Raw genomic sequence first — 18,940 nt, forward strand, 5'->3', positions numbered from 1 at the left:
TTATCCAAGGGCCAGCCACAATTACAGTCCCTCAGTGCACATCAAAGGAAGTGGAAAGGAGGCTGGTGCATAGCTTGCCCCCTGTGCACCAGACTTCAGAGTGCATTAGAAAAGGGAGCATAAAAGGTGGTGTGACCTGAGCAGATCATTCTGTGCATTGGGTCATAGAGGGGAATGAGGGACCATGCCTCCCCCTTAGTTGAGCTGGTGGCTAAATGCCGTCAACCTTCACAACAGTTTTGATCAAAGGAGTTTTCCTCTTGTTCCCACTGCTGCTCTAACGCAGGAGCAGAGTCCTGCCTCGCTTGGTATCTGGTAGAGCAGGAGTGGGCAAACTTTTTGGCCCGAGCGCCACATCTGGGTGGGGAAATTGTATGCAGGGCCATGAATATAGGGCAGAGGGTTGGGGTGCGGGAGGGAGTGCGGGATGTGGGAGGGGGTGCAGTATGCAGGAAGGGGCTCAGGGTAAGGGGTTGGGGTGCCAGAGAGGGACCAGGGCAGGGGGATGGGGTATGGGGTGAAGGAGACGTTCGGGGTGTGGGCTCTGGCGCAGTGTCACTTACCTCGAGTGGCTCTGGGGTGGCAGCGGCACGCAGTGGGGCTAATGAGCTGCCCTGGCCGCACGCTGCTCCCGGAAGTGGCCAGAATGTCTGGCAGTGGCTCCTGGGGATGGGGTGGGGTGAGGTGGGACAGGCAGCTCCACCATGCGCTGCCCTCGCCTGTGGGTACCACACCCAAAGTTCCCATTGGCTGCAGTTCCCCATTTCCGCCCAGTGAGAGCTGTGGGGGGCGGTGCCTGCAGGAAAGGGCAGCCCACGGAGCCCTCTACCCCTGCTCCCCCAGGGGCCACAGGAACATGATGCCAGCCACTTCTGGGAGCAGCACGGGGCCAGGGCAGGCAGGGAGCCTGCCCTAGCCCCACTGCGCCACATCCCGCAGGCTGGATTGAAAGCCCTGATGGGCCAGATCCGGCCTGCGGGCTGTTGTTTGCCCTCCCCTGTGCTGGAGGATCCTCTACAACTGATGCTGACTTTGGATGGGAAGTAGAAGTTGTAGATTCTATGGCAGGACAAAATTAGCAACCTAGTCATAGCTGCAGCAAATGCTAAGATGCCAGATATGGGAGGTGTTTTGCTTGTAGTAACTCGACTGAATGCTTTTTTGCCTTGAAGTTTGTAGAGCACTGGTATTTTTAAGCTCAATTTGAATAAGTTAGTTGGACAAAAACTGCAAATATTGTGCCATTCCATAAATAGCCATTTCTTTAAATAATTATATCTAATTAAAAAAAAATTTTACCCACCCTAATCCTTACTTCATTTGGTGTGATGAAAATAATTGAAATAATTCTGTTTAGCAGAATAGTCCATTAGAGTTTGCAGCTGACCTCGGCTGCTGCAGGAATGTGGTCTGTACCTTGTGTCTTGTTAACCTTTGAGGTTAATGTTCGTATATCACACTAACCATCCTTCTCGTTATATCCAATTTCTTATTTACATAGGTTTTTTAAAGGTAATGTTAGCTGGGTTCACATGCTGATATAATTCATCTGTTACTTGCAGAGCAGGTTTAACCACACAAATGTGACTTCCTGTAAAAAGTGCAATATGTTAAAAACATATTATAGGGGGTTTTGTGTAATTTTTCATTGTGAAGTGGATTTGTTGCAAGGTAGAACAACCAAATAACTTATGACATCAATAATAACGATCAGGCTGGTGAGAAGAAAAATAGTACAAACCAAGCTTTGATAAACAAAATGAAAACAAAAGTTTAGGAAAACTATCAGTTTGCAACTTCAAAGCACTTTACAAAAACACAGTAGTTAATGAAGATAACTAAGTGATTATTAGCATCCTCATTTTAAAAAGTGAGACACATTCTTAGCTTTTGTGAAATATCAAGTTAGTGGAGTTATGGCTGTCTCGAAGAAAGATGCAGCTCCAGCATCTGCTGCCTACTCACCTCCCTTCCTCTCTATGCTGGTGTCTTTAATGGTTTAGTGTTCCTTTGATCTTAGGTTCCAGCATGGGAAAGGTAAACCTGCTATCCCAGCTGGAGCCCAGCCGATGGGCATTTCCCATTTTGTAGCTCCCTTAGTGTTCCCTTAAAATACTTTCTCTCTCTCATAATTTCATTTCCTCTTTGTTTCCCTCTAACAGCCTCTTTTAATTCCATGCAGTCGTGCAGGAAAATATCAAACAGGTAAATTGAAGTGCAACTGATAGTCATAAAAAAATAATACAGATATCTCCCTCGTTCTCCACATAAGCATTTTGCATTCTCTTTCGTCACAGCTCCAGTATGGCTTACATTATCTTTGGTAACCTTTACAATGAACATCGTTCTAGCTGCTGCTATAGAGGATATGGTCCATTAGATAGGGCACCGAACTGGAAGTCAAGAGACGTGGGTTGTGATTGTTATTAGTCATCTTTCTTATGGGAGTGTCTAGGCGCCAACCAAGAACAGGAGGCCATTGTGCTGGACGCTGTACTAACGTAGAATAAGAGACAGTCTCTACACTGAAGAGCTTACAATCAAAGGGCTCATCTTCACTGCAGTATTAACTCAAGGTAAATTAAGTGTTGCCTCTAACTTGACTCTCGGGTGACCACTCATCCCTTATTTTAAGGGATCATCCCTTATTTCTTTGATTTGTCCCTTAGGGTGATCACCCATCCTTGATTTTAAGATTTATTGAAATGTATTAAAACTGATAGTACCATTTTAAATATTAAATAGAAGGTTATAATAATTCCATTGTATATTTGAGAGCAGTAGAAATATAGACTTAAGAGAAAAATGCGTGATGTGCTAGGGGAAATGGTGTTTGCCTAAAATGTCCCTTACAATAAAGCATTGTCTCTAATTTTTCCTGTGGTTTTCCCTTATTTCCATCCAACAAAGATGCTTACTCTACCCAACTTCCTTTCACAGTTCTCTACTTCAAGTTAGGTGGTGCTTTAAACTTGAGCTAGCTGGCCTGCTGATAATTGAGCTAGTAATCCAGTGGGAATTTAGCTTCTCTGTGCTGTTAATTCAATCACTTTGTGCAAATGTTCTCACTTAAGTGTCATTGACCAGAACATGGGGAGTCGGGCCTAGTGATTGGATCAAGAGTCGTCAGTCAGGAACAGGAGTCCAGGGTCAGAGTTGGAGTCACAGGTCAGATGCCAGAGCCAAGGGTCAGGGCTGAAGTCAGAGACAAGGTTTAAAGCCAGGTTATCTGGTGTGTGGCAAAGCAGGGGAAAGACTGGGTCCAGGACAAGAGTGGGGCTGGAACAAGGCAGGAGCAGGGCTGGAGTGAGCCTGGGAACAAGCTGGCAAAGGAGCTAATGGAACCGGGGTGAATACTTTGAGCTGCCATTGGCCTAATACTGCTGCTGGGCTTCAGAGCATGCCTCTTGGTTCTTCTAGCCAATTGGGTGGCCTGGCCAATCAAGTGATTCTGCTGCAAGCCAGCTCTCATTCAGCTCTCAGTCCTCTGTTCCTCACTAGGTAGGTGGAGCTAATTGGTTCCAGGATCAGCTGCAAGCCCTAATTCATGACATCGAACTAGGCCAGAGTTTCCTCAAACAGGGGGCGCCGCTTGTGTAGGGAAAGCCCCTGGCGGGCTGGGCCAGTGTATTTACCTGTCCCATCTGCAGGTCCGGCCGATCACGGCTCCCACTGGCCGTGGATCACTGCTCCGGGCCAATGGGAGCTGCTGGAAGCGGCGGCCAGTAAGTCCCTCGGTACAGTATTGTACAGTAATGGCCCAATAACGCTGCAGTACCTATACTGTAAGCTGCAATGTTTTAAACCGTTACAGTAGAATACTTCAGCACTTTTCTCAGAAGGAAGGGTTTATATCCAGCCATGAGCATTCAGAGAAATGCATTTGATTGTCTCCGCTCAGTTCATAGTAAATTATGGGTCTTCATTTAAAAAAAAAAACCACCACCCCTACTACAACTGTAGGGCAGAGCTACACAGAATACAGTGGGATGACTTCTCCCTAAAGAATTGTGTACATAGCAGAAAAACTCATTTGCCTTCACAAGTTCTTCCCTGTGAATCAACAGAACATTTCATTTTTCAGCTTGCATAAAAAAGAGCAACATATTTCACATGCATTCATGCTACCATAAATGTTTTCTGAATTATTGCATTTTTTTTATATTATGGAGAGTAATTCTACAATAGCCAGAATGCAAATTAACAATTAAAGCCAGGACATCAATAAAATCTGTCCAGTGGGTTTCATTAATCATAGAATCATAGACTATTAGGGTTGGAAGGGACCTCAGGAGGTCATCTAGTCCAACCCCCTGCTCCAAGCAGGACCAATCCCCAGATTTTTTACCCCAGTTCCCTTAATGGTCCCCTCAGGGATTGAACTCACAACCCTGGGTTTAGTAGGCCAATGCTCAAACCCCTGAGCTATCCCTCCCCCCCATTACATGAAATGTAATGTTACATTTCAATCAAACAAGCAGGGGCGGCTCTAGACATTTCGCCGCTCCAAGCACAGCGGCATGCCGCGGGGGGGGCGCTCTGCCAGTCGTCAGTCCCGCAGCTCCGGTGGACCTCCCGCAGGCTTGCCTGCGGAGGGTCCACTGGTCCCGCGGCTTCGGTGGAGCCGCGGGACCAGTGGACCCTCTGCAGGCACGCCTGCAGGAGGTCCACCAGAGCTGTGGGACCAGCGGACCCCCTGCAGGCATGTCGCTGAAGGCACCCTGCCTGCCGCGCGACTGGCAGAGCGCCCCCCGCAGCATGCCGCCCCAAGCACGTGCTTGGCGTGCTGGGGCCTGGAGCCGCCCCTGCAAACAATCATGCCATTTAAACAATTTTATTACTGCCCCAGCTACACGCCTTGAATGATCTAAAATTCTCTTGTTCTTTCCCATGGTACAATACTTTAAATATCTTGAAAATAAATATGTGTCTGAGATATATTTTCTAAAGTAGCTTTGCAAATATATTCCATGGTTGCTTTACTTACACAAAAGTACTCAGATTTTAAATAAATTTAGGCCACATTCCGATATCCTTACTCATGTTGAATAGTGTGACAGATATGGCAGTTTCTGGCAATGTCCTTGGCAGACTTTATTGAATTAACTTTTGGTGCCCTTAACTGTAAAATATAGAACCTTAATGAATAAATAACCCAGCTGAAGTCAATATTTCTTGTGTAGTAAGAAGGTGCTATATGTGAGTAAAGGTATCAAAATCTAACCCGCTAATAATAAATACATTAATGAGATCCATGCATGGAGGGTCTCATCCATGTCTGCATTTCCCCACTCCTGTATGGAAGGTTAGCTCAGACCCGTTCCAAAGGCTTCTCTGTGGACCAGCACCTCATCAAAGGTGCTCTGTATCCTTTGATATCACTGGTGGTAGAGGGCTGTTAGCACCTAACAGGATCAGGACCTTCAAGAACAACTCCTTCGTCTTCCACAGCAACCCTGGAAACTTATCACATATCCTACAGTAGGTAAGATGCTAACAATGCTGGTAAATGAGCATTTATCTTTGAATGTTCCGGACTGCATGTGTCAGTTTTCAGGGAAGCCAAACCATCCAGGAAGAAATTATATCTTAACTCATTGATTCATAGATTTCAAGGCTAGAAGGAACCATTGTGATCATCTAGTCTGACTTCCTGTATAACACAGGCCATAGAACTTCTCCAAAATTATTCCTAGAGCAGATCTTTTAGAAAAACATTCAAACTTGATATAAAAATTGTCAGTGATGGAGAATCCATCATGATCTTCGGTAAATTGTTCCAATGGTTAATTACCCTCACTGTCAAAAATGTACACTTTATTTCCAGTCTGAATTTCTCTAACTTCAACTTCCAACCACTGTTTCACATTCAATCTTTCTCTGCTAGATTGAAGAGCCCATTACCAAATATTTGTTCCCCACATAGATACTTACAAACTGTAACAAAGTCACCCCATAACCTTCTCTTCGTTAAGCTAACCAGAGCAGTCAACCACCAGACAGGAAAGCCTGATAGCTTGTCATAAATATGGTTCTAACATTACAACAAAATGAAATGATGACATGAAAAAACTTTTAAACAAAAAGGAGGGTGTTTTTAGCAACAAACACTATCGGACATAGCCATAAATGTAGAGAGATTGACCAATTTTTTTGTAAATAAATGTGGAGTTTACTGCTGTTCATCAGATTTATCATTTCACTTGCAAATAAATAAATAAAAAGTGTTGACAAGTAGGCAGGTAAATTCCAGCGGAGGGAGAAAAACTGCTGTGCAGTAGATCAAGAAGACTGAGACACTCAGAAACCTCAATGGTGGACATGACTGAAGAATCTAAGTAGATAGATCAATGAATGGCCATGCTGCTTTATACATAGTGGGGTCTACTAGCATCTGCTATGCAGATGAATGCATTTGCTTTAACTTTTAAGTAAGTTAGTAGTCCTGTTACAGAGCTTTGTCATGTCAGAGGCATACTGCACTTGGAAGGAAATAGTTTAGGAATGGCTAACTATGGATATTACCATTCGAGTTCAAACTGGCATCTCAGAGGGAAAAGACCATTTTAATAGGATATCTCTAGTCTGGTCCAAAATCATATCCCAGTGTATGGGAAGCTTTATAATGTGTATGAGAGCTCTAAGAAGGGAAGAAGAAAATTCAGAACAGGAATTGGCCATTTTTATTGGGTTAATCACACAACTGTACAAAACTAGTCAGGGCATGATGTGTGGTAACGTATTGAATTTGCTGTTACTATGGTGTAAAAGTCAGTGGTCTCTTAAGCATGTACTGCTTTGTAATGAGGCTTGGGTTAACAGGTGTCTGGTTTTCGACTGGAACATCCGATCGAAAAGGGGTCCTGGCAGCTCCAGTCAGCACCACTGTTAAAAGTCTGGTTAGCAGCGCAGTGGGGCTAAGGCAGGTTCCCTGTCTGCCCTGGCTCCATACAGGTCCTGGAAGCGGCTGGCATGTCCCTGCAGTCTCTAGGCACAGGGTAATCAGAGAAGCACCACAAGCTGTCTCAGCACCGGCTCCACAGCTCCCATTGGCCAGAAACCGTGGCCAATGGGAACTGCGGGGACAGCACCTGCAGGCATGGGCAGCGCGCACAATGCAGAGCTGTGTGGCCGTGCCTCTGCCTAGGGGCCGGACATGGCGGCCTCTTCCAGGAGCAGTGCAGAGCCTTGGCATACAGGAAGCCTGTTTTAGCCCCGCTGCACCGCTGACCAGGAGCCGCCTGAGGTAATTGCCACCCGAGTGGAGCCCACACCCTGAACCCCCTCCTGCACCTCAACCCCCTGCCCCAGGTCGGAACCCCCCTCCTGCACCCAAACTCCTGGAGCCCACACCTCAAACCTCTTCCCGCACCCGAACCCCAGCCCTGAGCCTGCTCTCAAAACCCCTTGGCCCCAGCCCGGAGCCCCCTCCTGTACTCCGCACCCCCCACCCAGTGAGAGACGGAGGGAGGGAGGAGGGCTGGAGTGAGTCGGCGTGTGGTATCAGAGAAGGGACGAGGCACAGCTGGGGCCTCAGGGCAGGGTGGGACGGTGCAAAGGTGTTTGGTTTTGTGCAATTAGTTGGCAACACTAAATTAGGCCCATGTTTTTAGCCTCCTCATGTTCACTTGACTATAATGGAAATCCAGGCTGGCAACAGTGGAGTCGGACACCTTGCATGTTGATGCAATGTAATATAATTAAAAAATCAATATAGAAATTACCGTAATTACATTTTGAGTGTTATGTGTAATGAAATAGCGTAATGGATCTGCTATAAAATATCTCTGTTCTCAGTAATCTTTTTTTTTTAAGATGCATCAGGAAGTTTATGGTTGTGGGTTGTTAAACCATGACTAAATACAAATGCTGATATGATCCATACTGTTCTGAGAGAGAGAGAACGTAGGCTATTCACAGTCATACGATACAAAGTGTTACCGTATGCCTACAGTGCATTCCCCTGCCTCACAGCATTAACAACAATTTATGGCCCAGAAAAATAGCTGAGGAAACTTCCCTGGTAGCTCATATCGTTATCTGGTTTAGATATAAAACAGTGTAATAACCCTTTCCAGTTCCCATTGAGATCAGTAAAAAGACTCCGCTTGATTTCAATGGGCATTGGATTGGACACTTTATGACATATTTGGTGGGAAGTTACTATAGCAGCCGCAGGGGTAAAGTGAGAAAATAGAATTTAGGCTCCTTAGTTCAAGGTGATGGGCTGTATGCTAGAATCAGGTCCTGGGAGGGACAATAGGGTTTGCAAGTAATGAAGGATTTTGCAAAGAGTGGTTTTCCTTGCATTGTATGTCTTCTATGATGTTGCTTTCTTTTATTTCACTGGAGGCCAAGTAATGGACCTGATTCTGTTCCTATTGAAGTAATGGTTAAAAACTCCCATTGACTTCAGGAGAAGCAGGAATTGCGCCTGATATTTTGTACTATAGGAGAGTTAATTAAAATGCCTCAGCTACTAAAACTGACTTGGGGAAATGCTGCTGTAAAGCACCTGCCCACCTTTAAAAAGAATAGTGCTATATTTTGAGGTTTTGTTTAGTCACACAATGTCAATATTAGAGCTGTGTGGAGGGCAGGAGTTCCAGTCCATGAAGCATTTTGAAATTTAGCTTCATTCCAAATCAGAATGAAAACCAAAAATTGATAAATTCTTTGTGAAGGAAAATTTTAAAAAAATCATTTTCATTGAGCACAATATTTTGTTTTGATTTTGACTTCTTAAAATGTTGCATTTATTATATGATAGTATATATTATAGTACAAAATTTCAAAATGAAAACTCATTCAAAAGAAATAAAACATTTCAATGTGAAAATATCAAAACAGGACCTTTCAGTATTGTCTGAACTTTTTTCCCTGGTTTTCTTCCAAAAGGAAATTCCAGTAAAATAGACTTGATTTTGCAAAGCATTTTAATTTGGATGGAATACGGTTTGGTCAAAATTTCTCTGACTAGCTCTCATCAATATGAATAAGGGTGCAGATGTGCAACAGACATCATGGAGGACACAGCATTAGGCTGCTGAAAGCAGATGTACTTCACTCTGCAGCCTGTTCTTGATGTCCTAAACTTTCACTGACTCTAGGAATAGTCGCTTATGATCAGCAGGTACTCAGCTCTGTCTTAGTTTGGCCTGTAGTTAATCAAGCAGCTGTTTGGGTTTTTTTTATAAGCAAACATATGCATTATAATGAGAAAGTGGGCAGGGGGAAGGGGACAGGACCATGAGCTCCATTTTGTAGCATGAACTATCCTCCCCTATAAACATCAGAAGTTGAATTGGGCTTTTCAGAAAAACCTTTCAAACAACTGATGTTTTATGATTACTCTGCCAAGAGATTTGACCAAGTTGTTGTTGTACTTAAAGGCCCTAAAGGATTTCGGCCCCATTGTACTATAATGAAAAACCATTCCCTGTCCCATATAACAAGACAACAACAGGTGGATGGACATGGGCATATCCCTTATAAGACCTAAAGTACGTACATAATACTAGTATTTATATTTCAGACTGTGCAATCTACTTCTCCTATATGCTCCAGTAACGCAACCTACCGATTTTCATGCTCTGAAGTAATAATAGCCTATTATTCTGGATTTCTTAGCTTTAAGATAATTAATGGATTGTCTGCCGATATAGGGCATGCTGTCTGACACTGTATCTGACTATCATACTTATCAGCATCACGTCTGAGCATATCCCACAGGTAGAAATTGACAACAATGAATCTCTCTCTTCCTATCTTGATGGCGCAAGAGAAGATTGGAGTTTTTTCTGGTTATTGTTTCTTTGCTTGGTTTTTTAAAGATTAATGAGACAGTTCTTTAAGTGTTACCGCTTTTCCTTGGATACTTGAAAATGCTTTACTATCTCTCCATCCTAAACCAGGACTGCCCAGAGGATTCAGGGGGCCTGGGGCAAAGCGGGGGAGCTGCGGCACTTGTACTCACCCGGCGGCAGTCTGGGTCTTTGGCGGCATTTCAGCGGCGGGGGGCCCTTCAGTCGCTGCGCGTCTTTGGCTGCACTGAAGGCCCCCCCCCCCACACCGCTGAAATGCCACCGATGACCCGGACCACCGCTGGGACAGGACTTGCGGGGCCTTATGCTGGACATAAACCATAACAATTTCATTTATATTTTTAAAAGACCATAGGCCTGATCCTACACTGCTTACTCATGCAAGCCTACTGTTATGTGCAGGATGAGGGCCCAGATCTTAGATCACAGAAATTTTGAGCATTTACCTATTTCTCGTGAGAGTAGTTCTAGTGTCTGCAACTGCTGGGAATTCAGGGTAGCAATAGTTGAAATACTGGTTGACAGTTCAAAAATGTCAGTGAAGGATGTTGAGTATTATGTTCTGTGTTTGTGTGACCTCAGCTATATACCCAATGATATCTGTTACATATGGAAGATGTACTTTTTACAGTAATCTGGAGGAGTGCACCGTTTGTCTTAGCTTCTATTCCAAGAATAAATTTCAGTGGGAGGGAAATAATATTCATGTGAAATTACAGAACAAAAATAAACATTTACAGTAACTACGGTATAATGATTATGCTCTTTAACAAGATATTTTCATCGCTTGAAACTGCAACTGCACAGTAGGTACTCATAGGTGCTGGAACTAGGGGTGCTGGGGGTGCTGCCGCACTATTTGGCTTGAAGTGGTTTCCATCATATACGGGGTTTACAGTTTGGTGCAATGGCTGTCAGCACCTCCCCACACACACACAAAAATTGTTCCAGCACCACTGCTACTGCTAAAAAATATAAAAAATTTAGATAAAGTTCAGAAAAAAAGCAACCTCTGTTATATTGCTTTAGATGGGGAAATCTTCCAAATCACAGTTCCCCCAGAATACTCCAGAATTCATGTTGTCATTATCTACATTTATTTAAAATGGTTCTTCACATCTTTACCTCTGGTTGAAAATAACTGAAATATGTGAATCCAGATATTCTGATTTTTTTTTTAATGTAATCTTGTATTTCTTAACATTTTGGGCTACTTCTGAAAGATGATTATGTCAGTAATTAAACTGCATCTCCCCAGCCCCTTGATCTTTCCTTCTTTGCTAGTAAGCTGAAGTAAAACTGTTTTTTAAAGAACGTGTGCATCTTCTACAGTGTATTTTGGGACTTCTAAATGCGTCATCAAGTTCTGAGTATTACAGACAGTAGCTGGATTAGTGTAATTGATTTCTTCAGTTTACCTAACAGGGCTTTTGGTTTGAGGATCCACTTGCTCCCTGTTTAAACTGTGTGTCTAAACTTTACTCCAGGTATCTGCCAATGAGCTGCAACATATTAATAATTGTAAAAGCAGATATGGAAGGCCTCACTTGTCAACAGGTGCAAATTAAATGGAGCATTAATGCTTTTGGTTCCCTTAAAGTATTCGTGAATTAAGTTTCCACTTAGGTCCTAGTATTGGTGTGCAAGATTAAAAAAGAATAAATTCAAGAAATGTAACCCACTGAAGAGTGTGTATGTGTTTACACACACATTTAACCATTAAAACATTAATTTGGCAGGCACCATGCAAAATGCCAGCCTTCTGAGGGTTAATAGACCAGGCATGCAATATATGGTTTAAATGTATTTAATAATTGTGTTTTCCTCAGAATAGTTTGCAATAAACCACACATTTACTGTATTTTATGGTTGTGTTACTTTTGTTCTCCAGCGAACAGAGTATTTGCCAAGCCCGGGCTTCAGTTATGGTCTATGATGATACCAGTAAGAAATGGGTGCCAATAAAGCCTGGACAGCAGGGATTCAGCAGAATCAACATATACCACAACACTGCCAGTAACACCTTTAGAGTAGTTGGAGTTAAACTACAAGATCAACAAGTGAGTAACTATGTCTTTTGTGTCCTGTACATTATCCTTTGATCTCTAAAGATGTAATCAGTTATATAATTGATCCTACTCCTACTAAGCGCATATACATTTATGTTCTGCTCCATAAAGCCGTGTCCTGTGTGATTTCTTGATCCAGGACTGTACCTCTATTTATTATAGCTTGTTATTTGTCCTTTACGCGAGAAAGAAATCTCATGGAAGATTTTGTGTGTTTTCAGCTCCATTTTATTATCCCTGTTTTCTACTGAAGGCTTTGCTCCCAGCTGCTCTTTATTGCTCCATCCATAGTACAAACTTCTAGTGTTCCTGCCAAATAAGAGATCATTCACTCTCCCTGCAACTCCTGCCTTCTCATGATGAGTAACTAAGTTCTCATTTTGCATTTAAAAAATCTAAGCACATATTCTGATCTCATTTACAATGGCATAAATGGAGCTTTGTGGGATTTACACCATCAAAACTGAGTTCAGACTCTGCTCCCTAGTCAATGGCTGCCTGTATGATAGGGGGGAACTGTCAGCAGCAATGTCAGGTGTGTCAGATTGAAGTGTGAAGGCATTTGTTCCCAGGAGCTATAAATAGATGTCTCATTTTAAATGTAATATTCACATTCAAGTGAACAAATCACATGATTCTGTAAACTGAATTAGTCCCACTTTACATTTTAGAACAAGGGCCTGGGAGTCAGGAGTCCTAGCCCTGTCATTCACTCGTGTGATCTAGGGCATGTCACTTAACTTCTCTGTCTCAGTTTCTGTCTTTTGTAAAATGTAATGATGCTTACTGCTCTGCTTTGAAAAGCGATCTGTGGATGGGAAGTGCTACATATGTGCTAATTAGTATTTAATATTAGACAATCTGATGCACCCACTGCCTTCATGTTTTTCAAAGGGAAACCCAAATGATTTTTGGAAAATATAGTATGTTGGTTTTCAACTATTTACGGTGTACTTCTGAAACTGTTTAAAGTATTTGTTCATCTCTATTTTTATCTTTTTCTGGTCAGCAAAGGTATTATAAATATACATAAAACTTGAATCTTGCATTTTGAATAGAACTGAATTATGTAAAGTTGCTGTGTTTAATTAGTAACAAGATCAGATATCTTTTTGTTTATGCTTTGGTATCATTGAATGATGTCAGGATGGTTGAGAAAGAGTGCACATTAATGAACTTCTAGTACCTAGCCCAGTAAAAGAAGCACAAATCCTTGTTTTACATGCGCCCAACATAAATAACAGCTTTTGGTTTTTGTATACAATTTTGTCAGCAATTGGGTGATGGCTTTTTTTTTTAAGCTACTTATATGTAACCCAGAGGGCTTTCTTAATCAGATTATAACAATTTAAATATAGGACAAATTTGAGAGTTAAATTGTAAGTCTTGGCAGTGGTGTTTTAAATGTCAGTTCATTAGCTTTAGCCTCTGGATTGGATTGCAGATGTCATTGTTTGCATGAAGTAAATAAGGAGGCACAGGTCATCACTGAAAACGTCTGAATTCAGGACGAAACTTATGTAAGAAGATAAAATCCATATGTCTCTACTGAATGGGAGGTGTTCAGGCGTTTGATGATAAAAAATAATTGTCAAGCTACCTGAAACTAGGTTAAAATCTCTTCAGAAAATAAAAAGGTATTAGAAAAAATACTAATTTAAAGATGATTACAAAGAAATGTCTTATAATCACAAAATCCATTGGACAAAGCATAAACTTAGAGATAAGACTGGTACTTAAAAGATCATTTCAGAGTTTTTCAGGTTCAGAATTTAAACTACTTCACATCAGTCCCAGCTCTAATATCCCATCTTCTGTAGTGGTTTATTACTGCAACCAAGATTTGCTAAATAGTTGCATTTAACAACAACAACAAATGACATCCAGTGCATATAGTTCTCTGTTTAAACCAACTCATGCACACTCATACTGACTTCAGTAAAGTCCCATTGAAAAGTGAGGGTTTGTTAAAATTAACTACACCTCTACCCCGATATAATGTGACCCGATATAACAGGAATTCGGATATAACGTGGTAAAGCAGTGCTCCGGAGGGGGGCGGGGCTGTGCACACCAGCAGATTAAAGCAAGTTCGATATAATGCAGTTTCACCTATAACACAGTAAGATTTTTTGGCTCCTGAGGACAGCATTATATCGGGGTAGAGGTGTATTTAGCTAGCAAAGCATGTTTTCTGAAAATGGCCAGATCCTCAAGTAGTGTAAATTGGCATAAAATGAAATCACTGGAGCTTTGTCGATTTATACCAACTGAGGATCTGGCTCAAAATCCCTAGCACAGTATTGCCGTACAGAGTCAATTTAAACTTGTATTGCATACTGATTGGCAGGATGGGATAGAGAGAGATTAAACTAATCTACATGACATGACCTTTGTCTGCTTTTAATGTCTTCTGTTTAATTTTCTCCTTACTCTAGATCTCTCTGAATCTTATGTTTTTAATTTGCATTCTCGGTCTCCTGCTGCATGTAGGTTTTCTTTTTCCTTGTCTTTCTCTGGCTGCTTTTTCTTCTGGCCCTTTTCCTAGTTTTCGTTTAATGATATTTATAACTTAGTCTTTATTTTCCTTACCTTTCTATCTCTGTTTGTCATTTTCTCTACTTAGATACCACTGGAAAACTCCCCAAAAAGGTTCCATCCCACTAATGTGGTTTTTAAGATGATGTTGAGTGTGATCAAATGTAAATTTAACAACTGGAAGTGGTCATCAGACCATTTTATAGGTCTCATTCGCACGCTCCGCTATGTCTCTCTCTCTTCCTCGTCTGCAATGTTTAAGTACTTATTAACGACATAGTGCAAATGAATTCATCTGTTTCCCCTGCATAGACACACGTATCTGTGTACAGTCATACCAACATGATCAGCAACCCCAAAAAAGCAGCAGCAATACAGGCTGAGGCACTTTTCAAGCTGTGGTCACCAGCGCTTTAACCACTTCCATTTTGTTAGTCATTTGTCTTGAATATTTGTCTGCAGAAGTCAGCTGCTTTTAGTTTAATTCAGAGGTACAATTGAGTGATTTTTAAGTGAGGAATTTAATATCAAGTTATACGGCCTCAGGAGGAACTAGTTATTGAGATGCATGTGGCAGGGCTATGCTGAAGAAATAGACAAGACAAGTCAAAAGTGAATCACACTAGTCTGGAGGATTTACGTAAAGTCCTGAGCTAGAAAATTAATATAAAAATGGGACCTTGGAGAAGGTGGTACTTTTCAGAATTGACCATTGCAAGGTTAGGCCAGAATTGGAGCTAGTACCCTGGCAGCATTCTTGTGATATAAATTTGCCACATTTTTTAAAATGTTGGGTCAGATTCATCCCTGGTGTTGAATCATAGAATATCAGGGTTGGAAGGGACCTCAGGAGGTCATCTAGTCCAACCCCCTGCTCACAGTAGGCCCAATCCCCAGACAGATTTTTGCCCAGATCCCTAAATGGCTCCCTCCAGGATTGAACTCACAACCCTGGGTTTAGCAGGCCAATGGTCAAACCAATGAGTTATCCTTCCCTGCCTCCCCCCTCCAGAGGTGGGGTACCTCTTTTATTGAAGTTGTGGGGGCCTGGGCCTGCTTGCAGCAGGACTAAATTTGGCCTGCTCTGTGGAGGTATTAGCCATTCTGAGGTTATTAGGCTATAACCCTCTGAATTTTAGAGTATGTGCAGTTGGTGCCAATCTGGGGAAACATTGCAAGAGCCACAAGCATCAAGTTGAAAGGAAATGTCCCTGCATTATTATTATGTAGTGCCCAGATCCCAATGATAGACAGGGCCCCCTGTTCCTGGCATTGTACACATCCGTAACAAAAAGACAGGCCTGCCCCAAGGAGCTTACAATCTAAGCATAATACAAAACACAGCAGATGGATACAACAAACAAACAGAGAGCAAGGTAACAGTGAGACATTCCTGGCCGTCATGAAAAACAATGGTGGCATTGAAAGATGGCAAATTATAATATGGATATAAAATATTTTTTCATACAATTCAGAATTAAGCTGTGGAACTCATTGCCACAAGATGTCATTGAGGACAAGAGCTTAGCAGGATTCAAAACAGGATTGGACATTTATGTAGATGATATGATTAGCTAGTGTTTCCACAGTAAATATTAAAAGGGATGTGTGATGGGGTGTACGGATCCTGTGCTGCAACAGCTACAATAGGGTTAATGGACAAAGCAGCTACTTCCTCACCTGCAGCTAATTATATAACCAGCAGCAGGTGGAATAAAAGGCTGCAGCTCAGGCAGAGAGGGGCTGCTGTCAGAGTGTCTGTGGAGGATGCTGCACCAGCCACAAACTTGAAGACAGGAAGTGGCCCAGGGAATCAGCAGTGAGTCTGAGGAAGGAGAATGTATCAGCTTAGTAGTACAGGGTTCTGAAATTGGAACACAGAGGAGAGGGAGAGTCGGGGTTCCCACAGAAGGAGTGTAAATCCCTCCTGCATTTGCCCCCTGTAAGGGGGCAAAGACTACTGAGCTCAGGTTGAGGCTGAAGACCTGACATAAGCTCCTAGGACTGTTTGTTATCCTGGAAAGGGTGGGGCCCTATAAACAACTTGTTGGGAGGGCTGAGTTGTGAGAAGGGTAAACTACGTCAGGCCCAGAGTGGCCACTGATAGGGTGTGCCAGAGGCTTCTACACCATGCCTAGCTGTGATAGGGGCATGCTGGCCAATGAGTGACCCGTCTACAGGGGAAAAGGGGTTTTCAAAGGGATCAAAATCATCATGCTTTAGGCCTGAAGTTAAACTCTAACTACTGGGAGTTAGAGAGAAGAACCCTTTCTGGTGGGCAGATTAATCCATTGCTGTTTTCTGCGAGGTCCCTTGCACTTTCCTGTTGCACAGCTGCTGCTGGCCATTGTTGGAGATAAAAACTACTCCAGGTGGACCATTGGTCTTATCTAGTGTGGAAAATCCTAGTTTCTGACATATGTAGCTCTAGAGGAAATTTCCCCTAGAAATTTTATAAAAGCTATGTTCCGAACACTGGAAAATGTTTATGTATTTATTTTATTTGCTACTTTGAAGCATCCAACGTTCCATTTCACAATTAGCCTTGTGATCCAAGCACCATCTACAGCGGATTCTACTCTGCCTTCATTCTTTCATCAAGAGACAAAGCAGTCCTGTATTTGCCTTTATTCTGAAACTACTGACTGAGGAGGCAAAATTAAACTCATCCACGTCCTTTCCTTTTTCTTTTAAAAGAGGCCACCCTTTGGAGCATGAGGACAGGTTGTATACTTATTCTTCTACACCAGAGCTGGGCAAACTACAACACGCGGGACCGTCCTGCCCGGCCCCTGAGCTCCTAGACAGGGAGGTCAGCCCCCGACCCCTCCTCTGCAGCCTCACCGCACTGCGGCACTAGTGCTCTGGCCCACCACTCCTGCTGGGCAGCAGGGTGGTGTGACTGGTTCTAGCCGGGCGGCGGGGCTGCAAGCTCCTGCAGCTCTGAGCGGGCATGGTAAGGGGGCGTGTGTGTGTGTGGGGGGGATTGGATAAGGGGCAGGAGGTTCCGAGGGCAGTCAGGAGGTGAGGGTGTGGATAGGAGTCAGGGCAGTCAGGGGACAGGGAGCATAGGTGGTTGGCTAGGGGGTTGGATCACAGGGGGGCGGTTAGGGGTGGGGGTCCCAGGAGGAGTTGGTCAGGGGACAAGGACCAGTGGGGGTTGGATGGGGCGGAGGTTTTGAGGGGGGAAGTCAGGGGGTGGGAAGTGGGAGGGATGGATAGGGGGCAGGGGCTAGTCTGTTTGGGGAGGCACAGCTTTCCCTACCCGGCCCTCCATACAGTTTCGCAACGTCAGTGTGGCTCTTTGGCCAAAAGGTTTGCCCACCCTTGTTCTGCACATTGGTTTTGCTGGCAGCCTGAAAAGTGGCAGTATTCCAAGAGTGAATATGGGCCAGAGGATTCAGGATTCTGTGTCTCTTCCACGTGAAGTGGTTAAACCCTCAAAGTGAAGGCAGCATTCTGAATTCTTCAGCCCACATGGGATTAAATACGCTGGTACGCAAACTGAAGAGTTTATCTGCATTGGTAAATCATTTATTGGAGCGACTTTTTGTTAGTCACCAAATGCTCCACACCCTTCAGTGCTCTTCAGGTTTGTACAGTCCTGCTCCTGAAAACCAAAGACTTTCTGCAGATGAAGGGGACAGACTGCTCAGAGTAGAGAGAGCCACACGCCAGTCTTCCTAAACATTTCTTCAAAGGCCCTGACTCTGCCTCCCTGGCTTAAGTTCTTCAGAGATGGTTGAAAAGTGTTGTTTCTTTTTGTTTGTTTGTTTTTGTTTTTAAATTGGTAAATGTGAAAAATACTGGCTTGTTAGCCCAGACATAAGACCCCTTTTGCTCTCTACGGACCCATTTCACCATGGGCATTATCCATGCAAGCTTCCCTATATTCCCTTGCCTAAGCTCAGAGGGATCGTCTGTAGGATGAGCAAGTAGTTCCATCTCTGTGTGATTCAGGCATTGCCGCTCCCCCTCCGCCCCCCCTCGTGCTGTGTCTGCCATCTAGTGGCAGTAATTGTGGTCTTGCAGAACTGGACTGATACTACTAATTTATATTCCATAGTCAACGGAGCAGCCTTGTGACCGCAACAGACTTCATTTACTAGACACATGAGCCGGTTGTGAATGGGGAACAGAGGTGCAAGATCCTGGATCCCAGATCCAATCCTTTGAGCATTCTAAATGACTAGCAGGGGGATTTTGGTAGGATGGGGTTGTTTGCTTTAATTATCATAGTTTTTTTGTTGGATATACCGTATTTGTATTACAATAGTATTTAGCAAACCTAGTCATCAACCAGAACCCCATTGTGCTAGGTGCTGTACAAACAGAACAAAAAGACAATCCCTGCTCCAGAGAGCTAATAATCTAGATAAGACATATATTTCTAAGGCATACATCACTTAAGTATTTGGGAAAAAAGGATTCTTATTAAAGAAGAAAAAGAAGAAGGCAAGGCATAATTGCCTATTTTGCCTCTATTTAGATAAGTTTTTCAAATAAAAA

The 18,940-nt window shown here is 43.1% G+C and overlaps 1 protein-coding gene across 4 annotated transcripts in view; it reads left to right on the forward strand.

Annotated features, from left to right (window-relative positions):
* Positions 1 to 18,940, forward strand: part of EVL (Enah/Vasp-like) — a 235,983-nt gene that overhangs the window by 114,952 nt on the left and 102,091 nt on the right. For all 4 annotated transcript variants that reach the window (XM_050954205.1, XM_050954203.1, XM_050954206.1 and 1 more), the window contains exon 2: positions 11,716 to 11,884. In XM_050954205.1, coding sequence (XP_050810162.1) covers positions 11,716 to 11,884 — 169 coding nt within the window. The remainder of the gene's footprint in view (positions 1 to 11,715; positions 11,885 to 18,940) is intronic.

This window comes from Gopherus flavomarginatus, chromosome 5, assembly GCF_025201925.1.
Source record: "Gopherus flavomarginatus isolate rGopFla2 chromosome 5, rGopFla2.mat.asm, whole genome shotgun sequence".
In the NCBI taxonomy this organism is placed as follows: Eukaryota; Metazoa; Chordata; order Testudines; family Testudinidae; genus Gopherus; species Gopherus flavomarginatus.